This window comes from Mobula birostris, chromosome 5 (assembly GCF_030028105.1).
Source record: "Mobula birostris isolate sMobBir1 chromosome 5, sMobBir1.hap1, whole genome shotgun sequence".
In the NCBI taxonomy this organism is placed as follows: domain Eukaryota; kingdom Metazoa; phylum Chordata; class Chondrichthyes; order Myliobatiformes; family Myliobatidae; genus Mobula; species Mobula birostris.
This window is the reverse complement of record NC_092374.1, coordinates 45,627,311-45,646,162: the sequence shown is the minus strand read 5'-3', so window position 1 is coordinate 45,646,162 and position 18,852 is coordinate 45,627,311. Positions and strand designations below refer to the sequence as shown.

General features: G+C 41.5%; 1 protein-coding gene across 6 annotated transcripts in view; it reads left to right on the top strand.

Moving 5' to 3' along the window:
- Positions 1-18,852, top strand: part of LOC140197677 (adhesion G protein-coupled receptor L3-like) — a 587,218-nt gene that overhangs the window by 197,561 nt on the left and 370,805 nt on the right. For all 6 annotated transcript variants that reach the window (XM_072257981.1, XM_072257983.1, XM_072257978.1 and 3 more), the window contains one exon: positions 10,718-10,879. In XM_072257981.1, coding sequence (XP_072114082.1) covers positions 10,750-10,879 — 130 coding nt within the window. In that variant the 5' untranslated portion in view covers positions 10,718-10,749. The remainder of the gene's footprint in view (positions 1-10,717; positions 10,880-18,852) is intronic.

The following is an 18,852-nucleotide window of genomic DNA, read 5'->3' as shown; positions in this document are numbered from 1 at the left end:
TGATTTATAGTAATTTTTATGTCTTTGCATCGTATAGTTGCTGCAAAACAACAAATTTCACATCACGAGTCAGTGATAATAAATCCAATTCTGAATATTGGTGATGTGACTGCATATTATTCTGAGAGGTGACTTCTGCATCTCTCCTATTAATTTTGGTCAACTTTGTTTTTCATTTCTTTTAGCTGCTTTTCCTAATGCCTGAATGTTTAGTACTGCCTTTTTTATGCCTTTCTTATTACTGATTATACAACGTTTTTACATCTGAATTTGTTTTTTTTCACAAATAATGCACCTTGGCAATTTGGTTAAACCTGTCAAAGTAAATCTGAGCATGTTTGTACCCATATGAATGTTACAGTGTTGAGTTGACAAGGGTGTCTTACCATTCCTCAAAGTGCTTGACCTTTATTGACAGAACAACAAAGGAGTTACCTTGCAGTTTTCATTAAATCAAAATAAAAGTCTCAATATTGTTCTGTGCCTTTTGTCCCCATTTGGAACATCACAGTCTGCAGCTAGCGGCTTATCCTGGAAGTGGGGTCACTTTTGTAGAGAATGTCAGCCAAGTTGAACTTGGCAGACTTCCATAGACAGCCGTGAAATAAGCAGGTCTGATCTGAGAGTAACAGGCAATCTGTTGGAAGAACTCAGCATGTCAAGTGGCATCTGTGGGAGGAAAGGAATTGTTGACATTTTGGGTCAAAACCCTGCATCAAAATGAAGTGATTTCAGTTCCTTTTCCCTGCAGATGCTACTGGACCTGTTGAGTTCCTCCAGCAGAATTTTAATACTCCAGGTTCCAGCATCTGCTGTCGCTTGTGCCTCTGACTTTAGAGTAATTGATTGACACTGGGAATCACTCCCAGGTATTTTTAAAACAGTGCAATGGAATTTTTAGCATAGATGTCAGAGGAGAGAGGACATTGCTTTAATGATGCATTGTAAAAGACAGCATCACTCCTTGGGAAGCACCTCCTCAGAATGCAAGTCAGCGTGTATTTATTGTCATATGCACAAGTACATGTATGAATAGTGCAAGGAAAAACTTACTTGCTGCAACATCACAGGGACATGGCATCTGGGACACAACCTTCACTAAAATATACAAATTACACATAGAAGAAGTCTAATTGTAGTGCAAAGTGATTGCAGTGCTATACTGAGGTAGCAGAAAATAGGTTAGTCCACGTACTGAATGGATGAAAGGAAATAGCTGTTCTTGAATCTGGTGCTGTTGACTAGGAGGTAAACAGAAAAACAATGTACTATAGCTGATGCTCGATTTTTTTTTATATATATCATGATGCTTTGAAACAGGATGCCTCAGATGTGACTGGTAGATGTCAAGACAGAGATATATTGAAACAAAATGAAATAGGCACTTTCACGGCTTTTAACACCTTGTTATATGATTTTACTCAGGCCACTCAAAATTCTGTTTGCTCTGCAATTGTGACCAAATGCTCCTTTAAGCACCATTTACCTGCTGATCAGTGCTGAATGGCAAGAAGACTGGATATCACTGACAACATGCCAAAAATGACCCAAAAGGAAAATATAGTATATGATGGAAATATGAAGTAAAGGAGAAAATACTGGAGATTATTAATTCACATAACAGGTCATCAACCTGAAGCAATATCAAACGAGATGCTGCAGATTTTGGATATCTTGAGCAATGCACACAAAATGCTGGAGGAGCCCAGCAAACCAGGAGTCCTCTACTGTGTGGAAGGGATTAAACAATCGATGTTCATGATCCTGATGAAGGATCTCAGCCCAAGACATCAACTGTTTTTACCCCTCCGATGATGCTACCTGGCTTGCTGAATTAATCCAGAATGTTATGTTTGTTGACTGGAAACATTAACTCTTTTTTTTCTGTCCATGGATGCTGTTTGACATGCTGAATTTTTCCAGCTTCCCTTGCTCTGCAGGTAAATGGAGCTTCTACAATGTGCTTACATTAGTTTCATCCTTACTTACTATAATCTTAATTTCATTGTGTCTTCTCCCGAGACCTCGGGTCCCCTGCTGGCTCAATTCTGTGTGAGATTCTCAAGGTTTGATAATGCTACATAATCACTGGTTGCCAGGTAACATATCCCCAGGCAGTCTCAATGGTAGAATTATGTTTTTTATTTATTGGAGACCGTGTATGTGCTGATTTTGGAATATTTTAGGTGGTAACTGCAAAGAAACTAACTTAATTTGTAACTAGTTTTGACAAGTAAACTGTTTTACTGAAAACTTGATTCCACATCCTCTGCTTCTGGAACTACAATGCAGTCATGATAAAGTTGGTTGGCAATTGGAGCTAGGATAGGCTGTTGCACCAAGAGTTGGTTTTCAAAACCCCAAGGGTGGTTTTTGGACTCTGTAACCTTGTTGGCCTGAAGAATAGCAGGAATGCATCCAATAATGTTGCAGTACTCTTTCAAAAGCACTATGCTGTGCAAAGAACAGCCTTGGTTCAATGGCAACAGAGCATCATGCAACATGGGAGTGGGTGCCATGCTCCAACTCACTCCTGCCGACCAAGATTCCCCCCTGAGCTAGTCCCATTAGCCCACATTTGGCCTGTGAAAGTGAAAGTTGGTTTACTCCTAAATTACTAATGGTAGCCAGCAACTGAACCACATCTGAAATGAAGGACATTCTTCAAGTGTGCCAGCAGCAGCTAAATCCAGAACTTGATTATCGAGCCCTGCAGTGAAGACATTTGAAAATCCGATCATGCCTCCTTGGTTCTGTCAGTGCTGATCTGTTTAATTAGTTAATTGAAGGAAATGGGGTCACCCATTGGTTCTGAAACCTTGATTTTTGTCATAAAGCTTGCTGCTCTGCACTTGAGGCTTTCACAGTACACCTTGAGACCAAGCTGTACAATTACAATGATGGGTGCCACCGAGGAGTGTCATTCCCGGAGATTCCTGTTCAACAGAGTCCGAGCTGACATTGACGTTCTGGGAAAGTGCTGCACAGTCAGAATACCTTAGGAGTGAGATAGTAATCTGAGATCCTGCTTGTTCTCTTGAATGGAACTGCTGAAACCCATCTCGCTATTCTCAGAGCAGCAAGAAGATGTCCATGAAATCCTGCCTAATATCCATCTTTCATTTGCTATTTCTTCTTTCTTTCTTCAATATTTTTATTGATTTGTTGCATAAAAGTATATAGAGTACAGTAGGATATATTTGCTAGTTCTAAAAACTGGTTATCTGATCATTTATCTCATTGGTGATCTGAAGTACTACCCTCAAAATTGCCCAGAGATGCAAATAGCTGCAGGTGCTGGAATCTGGGGCACCAAGCAAACTGGAGGCAGGAGGCAGGAGGCAGTGGGTTTAATAGCACCTGTAGAGTGAGAAAAGAATTTCCATTTGACCCAAAATCTTGACAGATCCTCTCCCTCCCTTCCATAGATGCTGCTCAATCAACTGAGTTCCTCCAGCAGATTTTTTGCTGGACAAAATTGTCTGGTCTGTTTCTCTGCAACACTGACCATGTTGCAGAGAATACGTCATTGGCTGGGAAGCACTGTAGGACCTACAGATGTCCTTGCAACCTTAAAAATAGAAGTTGTCCTTTTTATTTTTGTACAATATTTAATTTGCCTGGTTTTAGTAATGTGTCCTCAAACTGACATGTATGAAATGTCCTAAAAGTAAATTTGAAAGTCGTCTCATCTGTGTAATTAGGCAGTAAATTTTTTAGGCCACAGCCAACTTGATATCCATACGTAGTAATTTTGAAAGAAATAGTCAGATTTCTTAATTTTCATGATGCTAGGCATGGTGATATCATATCACCTGCAGGCTTCCAGTGCTTGACTTCCTGTGGCAACAATCAGAGGTGTCATCTGAGAAAGCTTGAGGGGAGAATCAGAATTAGGTTTATTATCAGTGGTATATGTTGAGAAATCGTTAACTTTGCAGTAGCAGTATAATGCAATACATGATAATATAGAAATAAACTGAATTATAGTAAGTGTGTGTGTGTATATATTGTGGAGGGACAAAGGCTTCTGTTCTGAAAGACTCTACGCCAAAGTCTCCCAAAGACAGTTGACGCCTGTTTAATGCAGCTCTGAATGTCATTGTCAATGCTGCTATCCTCAGAGAGAATGCTCCCCAGGTATTTGAGAGATGGCACTACTGACAGCTTTTCATCACCAACAGTGAAGGCGGGTAGAGTGGGTGAGACACTGGTACTCCACTGGCAAACCACTTGACAGTCAGCCCCATCCTGCTGTATGCTCTCACCGCCACAGCAAGGACAGTCTGAAGATCCTCCGGAGTATGGGCCACAAGAGCACAGTCGTCTGCATACTGTAGCTCCAGGACCCGCTCTCTACGGAGTTTGGTGGTTGCGTGGAGCCTCCTGATGTCAGAGGGGTTGCCATCTAACCTGACATCTACTGCCACACCGCTGCTGTCTTCAGTCTCATTGTGGGAAGCTTGGTAACACACAAGAGGAAGATGTTAAGGAGCACTGGCGCTAGCACACACCCCGCCTCACCCCTGTGCCTTTGTCTCCCCACAAAGGTCGCTGTATACCAGGCAGTCTGTGTCACCACCCTCCTTTATAGCTGTGAAGCTTGGGTAACCTACAGCAGTCGCATCAAGTCCTTGGAGTGCTTCCACATAAGCTGCCTCCAGCGCATCCTGGGAATTACCTGGAGTGAGCAGGTGCCTCACACTGAAATACTTGTAAAGACCAACTGCAGGAGTATTGAGGCCATGATCACCCAGCGTCAACTGCAGTGGCTAGGGCATGTGATAAGGATGCCCCCATGTCGGCTACCCCGCAGAGTGTTTTATGGCCAGTTACATCATGGTCAACGCTCAGATGGAGGGCTGAAGAAGCGCTATAAGGATCAGATGAAGAATGCTTTAAGGAAGTGCAAGATCAGACCCGAGGACCTGGAGGATGTTGCTGCTGATCGTACCACTTGGCGACAGCTGTGTAGGGATTGGGTTCTTATTCTGGAGATGGAAAGAACAACCAGAAGACAGCAGAAGAGAGCCAGGAGAAATGCAGCCATGGTTGTCACCACTACCACATATACATGTCCCACCTGCAATAGAGCTTGTGGGTCCAGGATAGGATTGTATAGTCATCAAAGATCTCACTGTTAAAGGAGTGGACGTCGTCATCGGATTTTGATGGACAACTGAAGAAGAATGTGTGTGTGTGTGTGTGTTAAATAAGTAGTGCAAAAACAGAAATAAGAAAGTAGTGCAGTAGTGTTCAACGTCCATTCAGAAATTCAACTGCAGGGGGAATCTTTTCCTGGATCATTGAGTGTGTGTGTTCAGGCTTCTGTGCTTCCTCCTTGGTGGCTACAAAGAGAAGAGGGCATGTCCTGGGTAGTGGGGGTCCTTAATAATGGATGCAGCCTTTTTGAGTCACTGCTCCTTGAAGATGTCTTGGATAATATGGAGGAGGATTGTTGGAGTTCATTTGGATTTGTACTGCTGGGTTTACCCGCCAGTTCTCATCCCTGTGAGTAGTGTTTACATCTTTTGTACATTTAAGATGTTAAAAAAATTCAACTATTTTGCATGAGTCTGTACTTCTACTGCAAAATTTAAATTGACTGGCAGTCAGCTGTTGTGGAGTGAGTAAAATTTGATGCTTAGTAATACACATAAAAGTTGCTGGTGAATGCAGCAGGCCAGGTAGCATCTCTAGGAAGAGGTGCTGCCTGGCCTGCTGCGTTCACCAGCAACTTTTATGTGTGTTACTTGAATTTCCAGCATCTGCAGAATTCCTGTTGTTTGCGTTTAAAATTTGATGCTTATTGAGTTTGGTGATTTATTACATTTTTAGAAAGTGTTCCTTTCTATGTTTGAATCCATGCTGCAGAAGATAGCTTCAGGTGTGAACAGATCACTGTGCTGCTGCTGATGGTACAGTACTTACAGTATGTAGCCCAAAGGTCATTGTTCAAGAGAGCTTTGATGTAAATTGATGTGATTTATGCTGCAATGGGAAAAACGGCGTCTACAGGTCAGTTGTAATTTTTAAAATTTCCTTACTTTGGCCATGCAATTGATGAAGTGTTTGGTCTGAAGTGACTTGGGAAAAATTGCATCTTTTTCAGGGGGCGTTGATTTGTTTAGCATAAATATAGTGATTGTAGGAGTAAGATAATATCATATAATTGCACACCATGAAATGAGACAGAATGACCTGTTGGGCTGTTGGATTTCTGAAACAGTTGCCAGATTTACGTCTTTAGAACTTAGGGTTCCGAGTCCTAAATCTGCAGGAGATAAATCAAAATTTAGGACAAATTGCATATTTGCATTTTATGAATTGAGTCCAAGTTATTGGATCATTATCATGTGTTGGGGTTTTTAACCTTTTTTAATCTATGTTTGCCTTTCTGAAGAGGTAGTTTTGTGTCTCTAAGAAATCATATGTAGCAGCAGTGAGAACTCTGGGTGATTTTTTTTCACTTAAGATGACTGACAGTTACTAAAGCACTTACTGCAGTCATAAGGATGTACCATGAGATTTCTGCTAAGAAATATACACTGGAATTGGGCAACGCGTTTGACTGAGTTGTGCTGCATGGAAGCTTCAGAATCAATGAACACTAAAAAGGGATAAGAGCATATATTTTCAGTGCCTGATTTGAAAGCCTGCTGTTGTGAAACTTCGATGTTCTGCAGTTTGACCATTTGAAAACCTTAGTGCTTTGGTGGCCCTCTCACTGAGTGATATTTACACTGCATCCACTCACTGGGGCCCCAATTTCCTGCCCCCCCCCCCGCCCTTACACCCTCTCAGGAGCTCTGATGCTCACTTCAAATTTACCCAGTTTGCTTAAACAGTAGTAAAATCAATCAGTAGCGCTGGATGTCTGCTAATCCAGCTCAAGTGTGACATAGTATCAGAATATTACTATATTGGTTCAGTCTCGAAGTGTAACATTTCTATATGCAATGATTAATAAAAAAATTTGGTAGTTGGTAGTCCTGACGAAGAGTCTCGGCCTGAAACGTCGACTGCACCTCTTCCTAGAGATGCTGCCTGGCCTGCTGCGTTCACCAGCAACTTTTATGTGTGTTGCTTGAATTTCCAGCATCTGCAGAATTCCTGTTGCTTTAGTTGATTTTTTTGATCTTTTTTGGGGGGGCTTTGCTGTTGCTTGGGAGGTGGAGGGTGCTGATTTTTTTTGTGGATGTGGGAGTGGGGGAGTGTCATTGCTTTGCTACTTGTGCATGGGAGCAAGTAGGGGGCGCTTTAAAGTTCCAATGTATTTGCTGTCGCTCATTCTCTAGGGCAGTCTTCTGTTTTCATGGATGTCTGTGAAGAACAAGAAATTTGGGATGTGTATTGCATATATTTCTCTGATATTAAATGGAACTGTTGATTGTGTTGTGTCAATCCTCTATTACTGATTTTTCATTGTGATATTGAGGTTTCACCCATGCTGCGCTCATTTCACTAGTACTTGTGCATCAAGTGACCCAGGCATTGTTATAGGTCCTGTCTGTGTGGTGCTAGCCAGGTATCTGCCGTGTTGATCTCCATCTTCTTCACAGCCATTTAGTTATTCCTGATATTGTTGTGCCCCTGTAAATTGTTAACCTTCCTTTTCATTTTGACTTCCTTTCCCGGTCAGTGCCTCGACATTCCTCTCTCCTGCACCCAGCCCAACCCTCCAGTCTTCATTGCAATAGTCATTTTCACCAGTTTCTTTTCAGTTGCAAACTGACTTCCTCTCTGTAATCACATTTAGTCATGCAGTGCACATTCTACTGCCATGATGCAATGGCGCTGGGTGTGCTGGAATATTCAGACTCAGAGGTCTTGTGCACAGTGTTGCAGAAACACATTTTTAGGAAAATAGCCTGTCTATTTCCACTTTTCCCTCCTCCATCTGTCTACCTTCCCTCCTCACCTGGATTTACCTATCACTTCCCAGCTCTTGACACACAACTTCCCCTCACCTCTTTATACTGACCATCTCCTCTCTACCTTTAAGTCTAATTGATGTATTTAGACCCAAAGTGCTGACTATCCATTTCCCTCCATAGGTACTTAACTCACTGAGTTCCTCCACGTTCCAGCGTCTGATGTCTCCAACCCTTTTTAGTCCTGGGGACTGAGAAACAAAATCAAAAGAGCAATTTTTATGTGTGTTGCTTGAGTTTCCAGCATCTGCAGAATTCCTGTTGTTTGCAAAATCAAAAGAGGCTAGTTTTAGTTGAAAATATTCGAGGAAGATTAAAGCTATAAGCAGTTTATCAACCTTCTAGAGATCATCTTTATTGTTTGGAGATGGCTGAGTGAAGTAAAGTAAAATTTGAATGATTACTAGATGCAAATTCAAGCTTAAATCATTTGTGATTGGTTCTCTATTTAACTGCCATTGCAAAGCTGAGCAGGGCAAATCACTGAATGTGCAATAGATGTGACCTAGACTGTAATCATTAAGGTCAAATTGTTGAGCTCCTGTGACGGTATGGCTGTTAGAAATTTGTAACACACAATCAACTATCACTCTCACATCCAGTCCTAGAGATAACAGGAATCTCCAAGTTCGCAAAAATACAACAGCAACTGCTGTGGGTGTTGTAAATTGAGAACAAAAGAAAGGTTCAGCCATTGGAGAGGGAAGGAATTTAATGTTGCAGATCATTGGCCTCTCAACAGAGCTGGGAATAATTAAGGTTAACATAGAACACAGAACAATGCAGCATAATACAGACCCTTTGGCCCACAATAATTGTGTGGACCTATAGAAACCTACTCGCTCCCATCCTACACAGCCAAAAACTCTCCATTTTTCTTGCATCCATGTGCCTATTAAGAGTCTCTTAACTTCGCTTATTGTATCAACCTCTACTACTGTGTGTGTGTGTGTGTGTGTGTGTGTGTGTCTACGTCTACCTCTGAAATCACCCCTGTACTCTCCTATTCTCACCTTGAATGGATGCCGGTTGGTACTGGCCACTGCTGCCCTGGGAAACAAGTGCTGACTGCCCACTCTATCCACGACACCCGTAATCTTATGCAACTCTATTGTCACCTCTCATCTTCTGTCACTCCAAAGATGAAAGCACTAGCTTACCCAACCTCTCCTGAAAGACATGTTCTCTAATCCAGGCAGCATCCTGGTAAATGTCCTCGGCACCCTCTCCGCATTCTTCCTATAATGAGGTATAATACTTCAAGTGTGGCCTAACCAGTTTTATAGAGCTGCAGCTTTACCCCGTGGGTCTTGAGCTTGAGTAACAAAGGCCAGCATACCGCCTTAACCATCCTATCAACTTGCATGGCAACTTTGAGGAATCTATAGCTTTGGACCCCAAGATCCTACTGTGGCCTCCACACTGCTACAAACCCTGCCATTAACTTTGTATTCTTTCTTCAAGTTTGCTCTTCCAAAGAGAATCACTTCATATTTTTGTAGATTGAACTCCATCTGCTAATTCTCTCCAATATTCTGCATTGCTTTCTATATCCTGTTATTATCTACAATAAACTGTACACTATCAACATCACCTCCAATGTTTATGTCAATTGCAGACATTCTAATCCATCCCTCCACTTCCTCATCAAGTCATTTATAAAAATCACTGAGTCCCAGAAGAGATCCCTGAGGAGCACCACTCATTGCTGAGGTCCATTTGAACCACTTGGAAATCCTCCTCCAAGCTGCTCACCATCCTGACTTGGAAACATATCGTCATTCCTTCATTGTCAATGGGTCAAAATCATGGAACTCCCCCCCCCCAACAGCACTGTAGGTATATCTACGCTTCAGGGACTGCAGCGGTTCAACAAGGCAGCTCAACACCACCTTCTCAAGGGCAATTAGGAATGGGCAAAAAATGCTGGCTTAGCTGGCGACTCCCACATCCTGTAAGTGAATAAATTTTTGAAAAATAGTCTTTACAGACTTCCAGGCAGAATACGCTCCGTTCACTGTCTGCCTTTTGTGGTCGAGGCAATTCTGAATCCACACGCTAAAAATCCATGTATCCGTTGCCTTGTGACTTTCCAGAAAGGCTGTAAGATGCAGATAATCATTAGACTGAAACATTTGTCATCCAGCCTGCCTCCTAGGTGCCATCTTCTTTCTTCCCCCACTCACCCTCCTATCCATCTGTACTGCACTATTGTGCAGGCCCATGGGTTCAGGCGAGGCTGCTTTGGCCAAAGCCGAATGGTCCATGGGTTGCTACTTGGCTCAGGAGGTACTTTATGGCATGTTATCCTCATGCCATTAACATGATAAAAATAATTGAAATGGTTAAGTAACTTCAAAATGTGAAACATGTCAAATATATGCCGAGGAGATGGCTATGAATTGAAAACATGAAATAGGTTGGAGGATGAAACTTTTCCAGTCCAGGTTTAAAGGATGGAACTGAGCAATCAACACATGTTGTACTTTGGGGCAGATCCAAATTACATTGGCTTCTCTGCTCAGCATATCTGAACTCTGTCCTGCAGTTAGTGCTGATCCTGGACTGCAGAACAGGAAGTTGAATGTGCAGCGATCTGACCTGCTCATTTGTGTTGCACTGTACAGACGTGGAAGTTGAGAGTGAGCTGACTGATTCATTAACCCTCATCCCTCTCTCCACAACTGCTGCTCAAGTAACTAATTATTTCTAAATCTTTCTGCTTGTGTTGCTTCCACTTAGTCCTTTTTAATAATCTTATTATTTAATATTTTCTCTTGCAGTCATTTAATGCTGAGTGCGAAGTTCTAACAGAATGTCAAGTGGGAGCAGTTCCTGTGCTTGGCCAAGAACCCTTAGTTATACTTGCCCAACTGGACTTCACACAATGGTCATGTGGATGCATTGGTTCCTCATCATGCTCGTCAATTCAGCTGCAGTAACTGGTAAGTTCTTTGATAGCAAAAATAACACCATCCTTGAATGAGAATATTTTGCTGTATGCATTTAGAGGTTGAAAAGCAAATTATTGTGAATACAGTTCTACAAAACAGTCCCAGACTCTTATTTTTAGTTAGAATGGCGCATTGTTGCTTTCATATCGGACAGCCCTGTGTAAGGATTTATCTCTCTAGAGTTAAGAAGGACCTCTCTGAATGTGTTACCCTTCTGAACAGAATAAGCCCAGAAGAATGAGACCTCGTACAGACATTGCATCAGCTTTGTTTAGTAGTCCAGTTCACCCATGATGAATTGTTCCCATACACCCTACAAATTATTGTTTAGACAGTTCCCTTTCCTGTGTGTACTTTTTGAATAATAAAATGAAGACAATTGAACAAGGATTTGGTTGCCATAGGCTGCTAGACTTTACAGACGGGAGGTTGGCAAATTTGATTCCCCATACATGTCCAATCGATTGACCTCCACTGAATGGCACTTGTAGAGCTACAGTGGGATACAGATGACAATGTTTATGACATAATTTTTTGCTTTACATTGACACCTCCACAAATATGCAAGCAGAGAAATTTTGTGAGTCTCAGATGTAGTTGCCCCCTTGATTAAATTGTCTGTTTAGAATTTAATGTGAATAGCTAATTGGTGAATTGCTTAGGGTAGTAGAACTAAAATCATGAGGATGTGGGAGCTAAATTTCACTGCAGAGATGTGAGAATGACTACTGCTCCTTTACTGAATGGCATGTTAAATACCCACAGATTAGGAATCCTTTGTCTGTAAGGTTCTGTTATTTCAATCAATAACCTGGCTAGTCTGAGAGTTTGAATTGTCTCTTTGTCAAGCATTGACACTGCAGTCTTAGCTAACAGCTTCCTTTCCAACAGCACTATTAAGTACTTCCCTTTTTTTGTATTCTTGCTGTTATTAGATGGGTTCTGTGGCTCAGAGTCTGTTTTACAAAGGTGGACATTTATTCCACTGGCCCACCCTCCTCCTCTTCAGATATGTGTATCTTATAGTAACATGGCTGACCTGAAACTCAGACCATATATAGCCATTTAAGTATGTAGATAAAGTGATCGCTAACAATTACCTAATGAGTGATATTGCCAATGAATCACAAGTTTTACTATCTTGCCACACATCATAACAGTTCATCTGACACCAATAGGATTAAAGTCGACAGGTCTTGCAGAAGTGTTTCACCAAGACAACGGAGACTGTATTTGTGTCCATGATGATTTGTTTACATACAACATGGACCTTGACACTAATAAAAAAAAATGTGAATTCTGCAGAAAATTTTCGGTTGGTAATGGAAAGTAGTTAAATTCTATGAAACAGTGTTGGGATATTTTAAATTTATCAATAGTATATCTAGTTTTGGACCAGAAAATGTAATGTCAACATCCTTCCAAAAGTCAAATAATGCAACATTATGGAGGAGGTTGTGAATGACTTTAGGAGATATTAGACCTGATGATGACTGATGAATGTTGTTGATGAATTTTTGAAACAAAAAAGAGGAAACACTTAAAAGATCTGTAATGGATATGGAGGTATTTCAGGGGTGTTTCCTGTCTTCTCATTCACTCACATGTCCCAAAGCTATGACCAGTGAAATGGTTACTATAAATTGTTCTTTAATGTAAAATTTAATCACAAAAAGAATCAAAGTGGGGGGGGGGTTGATTGGCATATGTGGGAGATGACATATTGCAGGGATAGCTGGGAAATTAGCATGGAAGGAATGGGGCTATGGGAGCTGGCATAAAGATGGGCCAAATGGAAGTTTCCTATGTCGTTATAAGAGACTGAAATCTCAAAGTGGAAGATGAAATAAATAAATCAAAATGAAGAAAAAGTACATGGAAAAATGTATTATTTCCTTTTTACATCCAGTTATTATCCACCCATCTTGAATAAACCTTGTTTATTTGAAATCCCGTATGCGACAGTGACCTGGTCTTCAAAAAAAGCATTAAGGAATGCAATGATATTGCTGAGTTTTGCGTGTTCAAGCTTATTTAAAGATCCCTATAAAAGAAATTTCCCTATCATCAGATGACAGGCACTGGCTTTCTTCTGCATCAGTAGCAGTGCCAAGTTCTGTCCTCGTGTTTCAGCTATTGTCAGTAACTTCACTGAATTGATTGATCTGAAACATGCAGAATACCAGAAAACCAAGTAACTGAATTTGTGGCTCAGTAGTAACAATAGGCTCTGCTTGTGGTATCTCAGAGAATGGCAGGAGGTGATGCATGGTCATTCCCATTATTTAGATCAACTTTCAATCCTCAATTTCCAAGGGTAGTTTGGACAACCACCTGCTCCCATTTTACTGCAGAGATCTGGGATCCTGAGTGTAAGAGCAATCAGGACAACAAAATAGGAAGTTGTCACCAAGGAAGGATCCAGATGACATATTTTCATTGTGATAAGATAACAGACATGCAGCTCTAAAGGCAGTTGCTGGAAATCACACGGCAATCTGCCTTTTTCTGCTTTGTGATTGAAATTTCATTGTTTATAACTTAAATCACAGAAAAATGCAGACGTTCTTTGCAGATTGTGCTATTTCTGAAATATGATCGGGGCCCATTGCATTCCAGAAGTTTGCTCAGTGGATTTGCACAGTGATGTCATCCATTGTGCAGTGTTTCAACTGAACACTGGCAACTGAAATTGAATTGTGTTAGTTCTGCTCTGGAAAGCATGCAAAGAAGACGTGCTCTAACTGGGACTACATCATTTATAGGGCAAGTCTGCTATTCTACTTTGGACGCTGACTGGGGACTAGAGCACTAACAAACGTGGAAGCAGGCTCTTCCGCCCACTTAGAGCATGTTGATCATCCCAGCCTAACCCATTTAAATAAAGCTAGTAATTTAGCTTTAACAAAGCTAATCTTTTATCTGCTTTTTAAATGATGCTTATCTTTTATTCCCATCAGTTCTCCCCATATATGACCAATCACCTGCATAACCGTTTAATGGATGGCAGCCAGTCAACCGAGCTGCGTGTATTGGGATGTGGGCAGAAACTGGAGCACCTGGGGAAATTCACATGGTCATGAGGAGAACAGCAAACTCCACACAGGCAATACTGAAGATCAGGACTGAACTTCATTCTTTGCAGTTGTGAGGCAGTAGCTCTCTTAGTTCTACCACACTGACGTTTCTCTGGTTATCACTTCTGAACCATGGGTCACATCCTGTTAGTAGACTTACAGAAGTAAGACTCACATGTCAAAGACTAGGTACATATACCTACGGCACTTGAGGGAGGAATAGCAGAGAGGATTCATTCTACAGACGGCATTGCCCAACAGAGTTCAATGATCAGTGTACTGACCTTCAGCTTCTTGGGGAGCGGGGGGTGGGGTGATATTCTGTCGGGAAACTAGATCATCTCTGCCATGGTTCAAGGCTACCTACTGAGTTCAAGGCTATTGTTACCCTGAGCTTCCTGGCTTCTAACTACTCAAGTGATGATAACAGCTGATCTATGCCACCAAGCCCAACTTGCTCTGCATCCCAGATTTATGGTAGGGTGTAACATGTATGATATTCAAAGAAAGGACTCTGCCTCCTTTTTAATTTGAGACTATTGGATAAATAACACTTGTGGATTAGGAGTGCTAGCTTCCTGAAGGTTGAGGAAGCACTCGTTCAGGAGAGTTCACAGTCAATGCTATTATCTGGAATACTTGTATGACACTCTCGCCTCTTTTGTGTTCACTATATATAAGCTGCTTCTTGGTGTAGAGGGCAGGATTTTGATAAAACGGGGCATTTCTTTCTCTCCTTGGGTCAGACCTGTCTTACTCCACTCAGTTATCAATAGGACCACAAAGAAAAGCAGAAATGGAGATAGGGGCTTATGGGTTTCCTCTTTGGGCACACTGTGTTAACCTGATAGGCCAAAAGGCCTGTACCACAGTATGTATGGAAGTACAGCCTTTGCCAAATTAACTACTGGCAGCCCAGTGAAATCGGTTATTGGGGTTCTATGGTGCATTTCCGGCATTGACACTGTACTGCCTTAGTGTGTCAACCAGAGTGGATGGAATATTTCATCTGATGCATCCGCTCTAGCCTCCCTCTGGAAGAAGATCACATAGGCTGTGTCTTTCTGATGGTGAGAATAAGGAGAAGGAGCGAGTTTTGAGGTAGGAAAGCAGAAGTGTGATGAAGGCTGAGACGTTCTGGAAGAACCATCTGGAAGTATGTGTTTTTTTGTCATTTGATAGTCTGATCCCATGGAATGTGTACTGAGTGAGGTAAAGAGGTCATAGTGATGGGCTACCACAAAAAAAATGACTTGGTCCATTCTATCTGTACTTGCCAGTGATTGAGCTACTTGGGTTACACCCACTCTCTGGTCTTTGGACATTGGAGTGAGATTGTATTCAGTGGTCTGGACTTTGGCCATTAGAGTGAGATAGTTTTCATTGGTCTGGTCTTTGGCCATTGGAGTGAGATTGTATTCACTGGTCTGGACTTTGGCCATTAGAGTGAGATTGTATTCATTGTTCTGGTCTTTGGCCATTGCAGTGAGATTGTATTCATTGGTCTGGACTTTGGACATTAGAGTGACCAGGTATGAAGACATCAGTGCACAGGATCAAACGAGGCTGCAAATGGTTGTACACTCAGTCGGTTCTGTCATGGGCACAATCTTCCCCATCACCAAGGACATGTTCAAAAGATGATGCCTCAAGGAGCCAGCACTGAGGAACCTTGCCATTTGGGACATGCCCTTTTTGGATTACGATTATCAGTGAGGAGATGCAGAGGCCTGAAGGCATCCACTCATTGGTTTAGGAACAACTTCTTCCCCACTGCCCTCAGTTATGAAAGGTCAAAGTCAAAGTTCGAAGTAAATTATATTATCAAAGTACATATATAATGTACAAACCTGAGATTCGTTTTCTTGTGGGCATACTCAGCAAATCTATGGAATAATAACTATTACAGGATGAATGAAAGATCAACCAGTGTGCAGAAGACAACAAACTGTGCAAATACAAATATCAATAAATAGTAATCAATAACGAGAACCTGAAATAAAAAGATAAGAGTCCTTAAAATGAGATCCTTGGTTGTGAGAACATCTCAATGGATGGGCAAGTGAGTGTAGTCAATGCAAGCTAGTCAATGAATACGAATTCACTGTTGCTGTTTTGCACTATTTATTTTCTCTTATTCTAACTTACAGTAATTTGTTTTCTCTTGTACTGTACTGCCACCATATAACAACAAATTTCATGACGTATGTTACTGATAATAAACCTGACTGATTCTGACTGTTCAGCTGCTGTGTATGAGTTTCAGTCTCCTATCACCCTTTGGGGTGGATAAGACCTACTCTTTCCACATTCCATAAAAACTTGGAACCAAGTCACTGAATTCTCTACAATCTTTCTATTCTCCTTCCAAAAAAATGCATTGAGCCAAGCTAGCCTCTCCTGTAACTATAATTTTTCAGCCCTTTTATTTCCTCTCTGCTGCTTACCTATTCTTCCTATAGTATAGCGGATAGAACTGTAGGCTGTATTCCAGCTGTGGCCTAACTACTGTTTAACACTGCTCCAACATAACATTCATTCCTCAAGTATCCTGAATACAAGCTTCTTTACCATAAGATATACAGCAGAATTAGGCCATTTGGCCCATCAAGTCTGCTGCACCATTTCATCATGGTTGATCCAATTTTCCTTGCAGCCCCAATCTCCTGCCTTCACGCTGTATGCACTCATTTCCTGACCAATCAAGAATCTGTCAACCTCTGCCTTAAATATACTTACAGACTTGGCCTCCACAGCTGCTTGTGGCAAAGAATTACCTACTAGTTATCCTTAGAGATCTGTGGGCATATGTTGTAGCATATTTCAGAATTGGAATTAGAATCGGGTTTATTATCACTGGCATGTGTCGTGAAATTTGTTAACTTAGCAGTGGCAGTTCAATGCAATACACGATATAGAAGAAAAAAAACAAAAATAAAATAATAATAAAAAATAAATAACTAAATCAATTACATTATGTGTATATTGAATCGATTAAAAATCGTGCAAAAAAACAGAAATACTATATATTTAAAGAAAATGAGGTAGTGTCCGAGGGTTCAATGTCCATTTAGGAATTGGATGGCAAAAGGGAAGAAGCTGTTCCTGAATCACTGAGTGTGTGCCTTCAGGCTTCTGTATCTCCCTACCTGATTGTAACAGTGAGAAAAGGGCATGCCCTGGATGCTGGAGGTCCGTAATAATCGGCACTGCCTTTCTGAGACACCGTTCCTTGAAGACGTTCTTGGTACTTTGTAGGCTAATATTCAAGATGGAGCCAACTAAATTTACAACCCTCTGCAGCTTCTTTTGGTCATATTCAGTAGCCCCACCACCCCCATACCAGACAGTGATGCGGCCTGTCAGAATGCTCTCCACAGTACATCTATAGAAGATTTGAGTGTATTTGTTGACATACCAAATCTCTTCAAACTCCTAATGATGTATAGCTACTATCCTGCCTTCTTTATAACTGCATCGATATGTTGGGACCAGGTTAGATCCTCAGAGATCTTGACACCCAGGAACTTGAAACTGCTCATTCTCTCTACTTCTGATCCCTCTGAGGATTTTCACAAGACATGCAACAGTGTGCTCTCTTTTATCATGTACTTCATTGTCTTTCTCATCCATATGCTTTACCTAACTTTTCTCTGGATTGAACTGAATATCCCTATCTAATGTGCCAGTTAACCAATTCATGTAGCCTGCAACTTCCTCATGATCAGCCACACTATTAATGTTATTCATTTCTGACAAATTTCATTAATATAGTCCAAATCATTAATATAGGCCATAAAAGTCAGTGGAATCAAGTCATCCTTGACCATAGACTTGCCCCAGATGATGAAGATTTATGGTACTTGGTCAGCGCACTTGGGACAGCATTCTCATCAATGCATTTGGCTTATAAGGAGGGTTTGAGTAGGATCTACCTCTTCCCTATGATTCATCAGCCTGCCCGTGTGGCTGACGACATTGTCAGAGGGATTGACAGGAGTGTGCAGCAATTTCCTAGGACTAGAGAATCAAGAACGAGAAAGCACAGGTTTAAAATGAGAAGGGAAAGTTTTAATGGGAACTTGAGGAGCAACGTTTTCCACTTGGCATAGTCAAAATAGTATGGAATGAGCTGCCGGAAGAAATGGTTGAGGGAGATACATTAACAACATCGAAATGGTGGTTGGACAGGTGTGTGGAATAGGAAATATTGCATAGGATATGGACACGTTCAGAAGGGCATCTTGGTTGGTAATGGAATAGCTGGGCCAAAGGGCCTGTTTCTGTCCTGTAGGGCTCAGACTCTGTAATTAGATGGTTAGAGACTGCCTGATCCGCTGAAAGTCAGAGTTATACATCATAGGCTGGTTAGAGTGGATGTGGGTAGGATGTTTGCTATAGCAGGGAGTCTGGAGCAGAGGGCTTAGCCTCAGGATAGAGGGATGTCCAATTAGAGAGGAACTTCCTTAGCCAGAAGGTGGTGAATCTGTGGAATTCATTTCCACGGTCCCCTGTGGAGGCCACCTTTGGATATATTTAAAGCAGAAGTTGAAAGGTTCTTGATTAGTCAGGGCATCAAAGGTTATGGAGAGAAGGCAGGAGAATGGGATTAAGAGGGGTAATGAATCAGCCATGATGGAATTTCAGAGCAGACTAGATGGGCTGAATGGCCTGATTCTGCTCCCATATCTTATTTCTTGTGGTCTTAAATGCCGTGAGAGTCTCAGCCTTTACCTGCCCACCAGGCGGTGCATTCCAGACTCCAACCACAATCTGTGAGGGGTGGGTGGGTAGCATTCACCTCCGATCCTCTCTAAGCTACCTCACTCTCACCAGAGACAGTGGGTACACTTTGGGATAATAGAACAAAAAGAAAAATCCAAAATT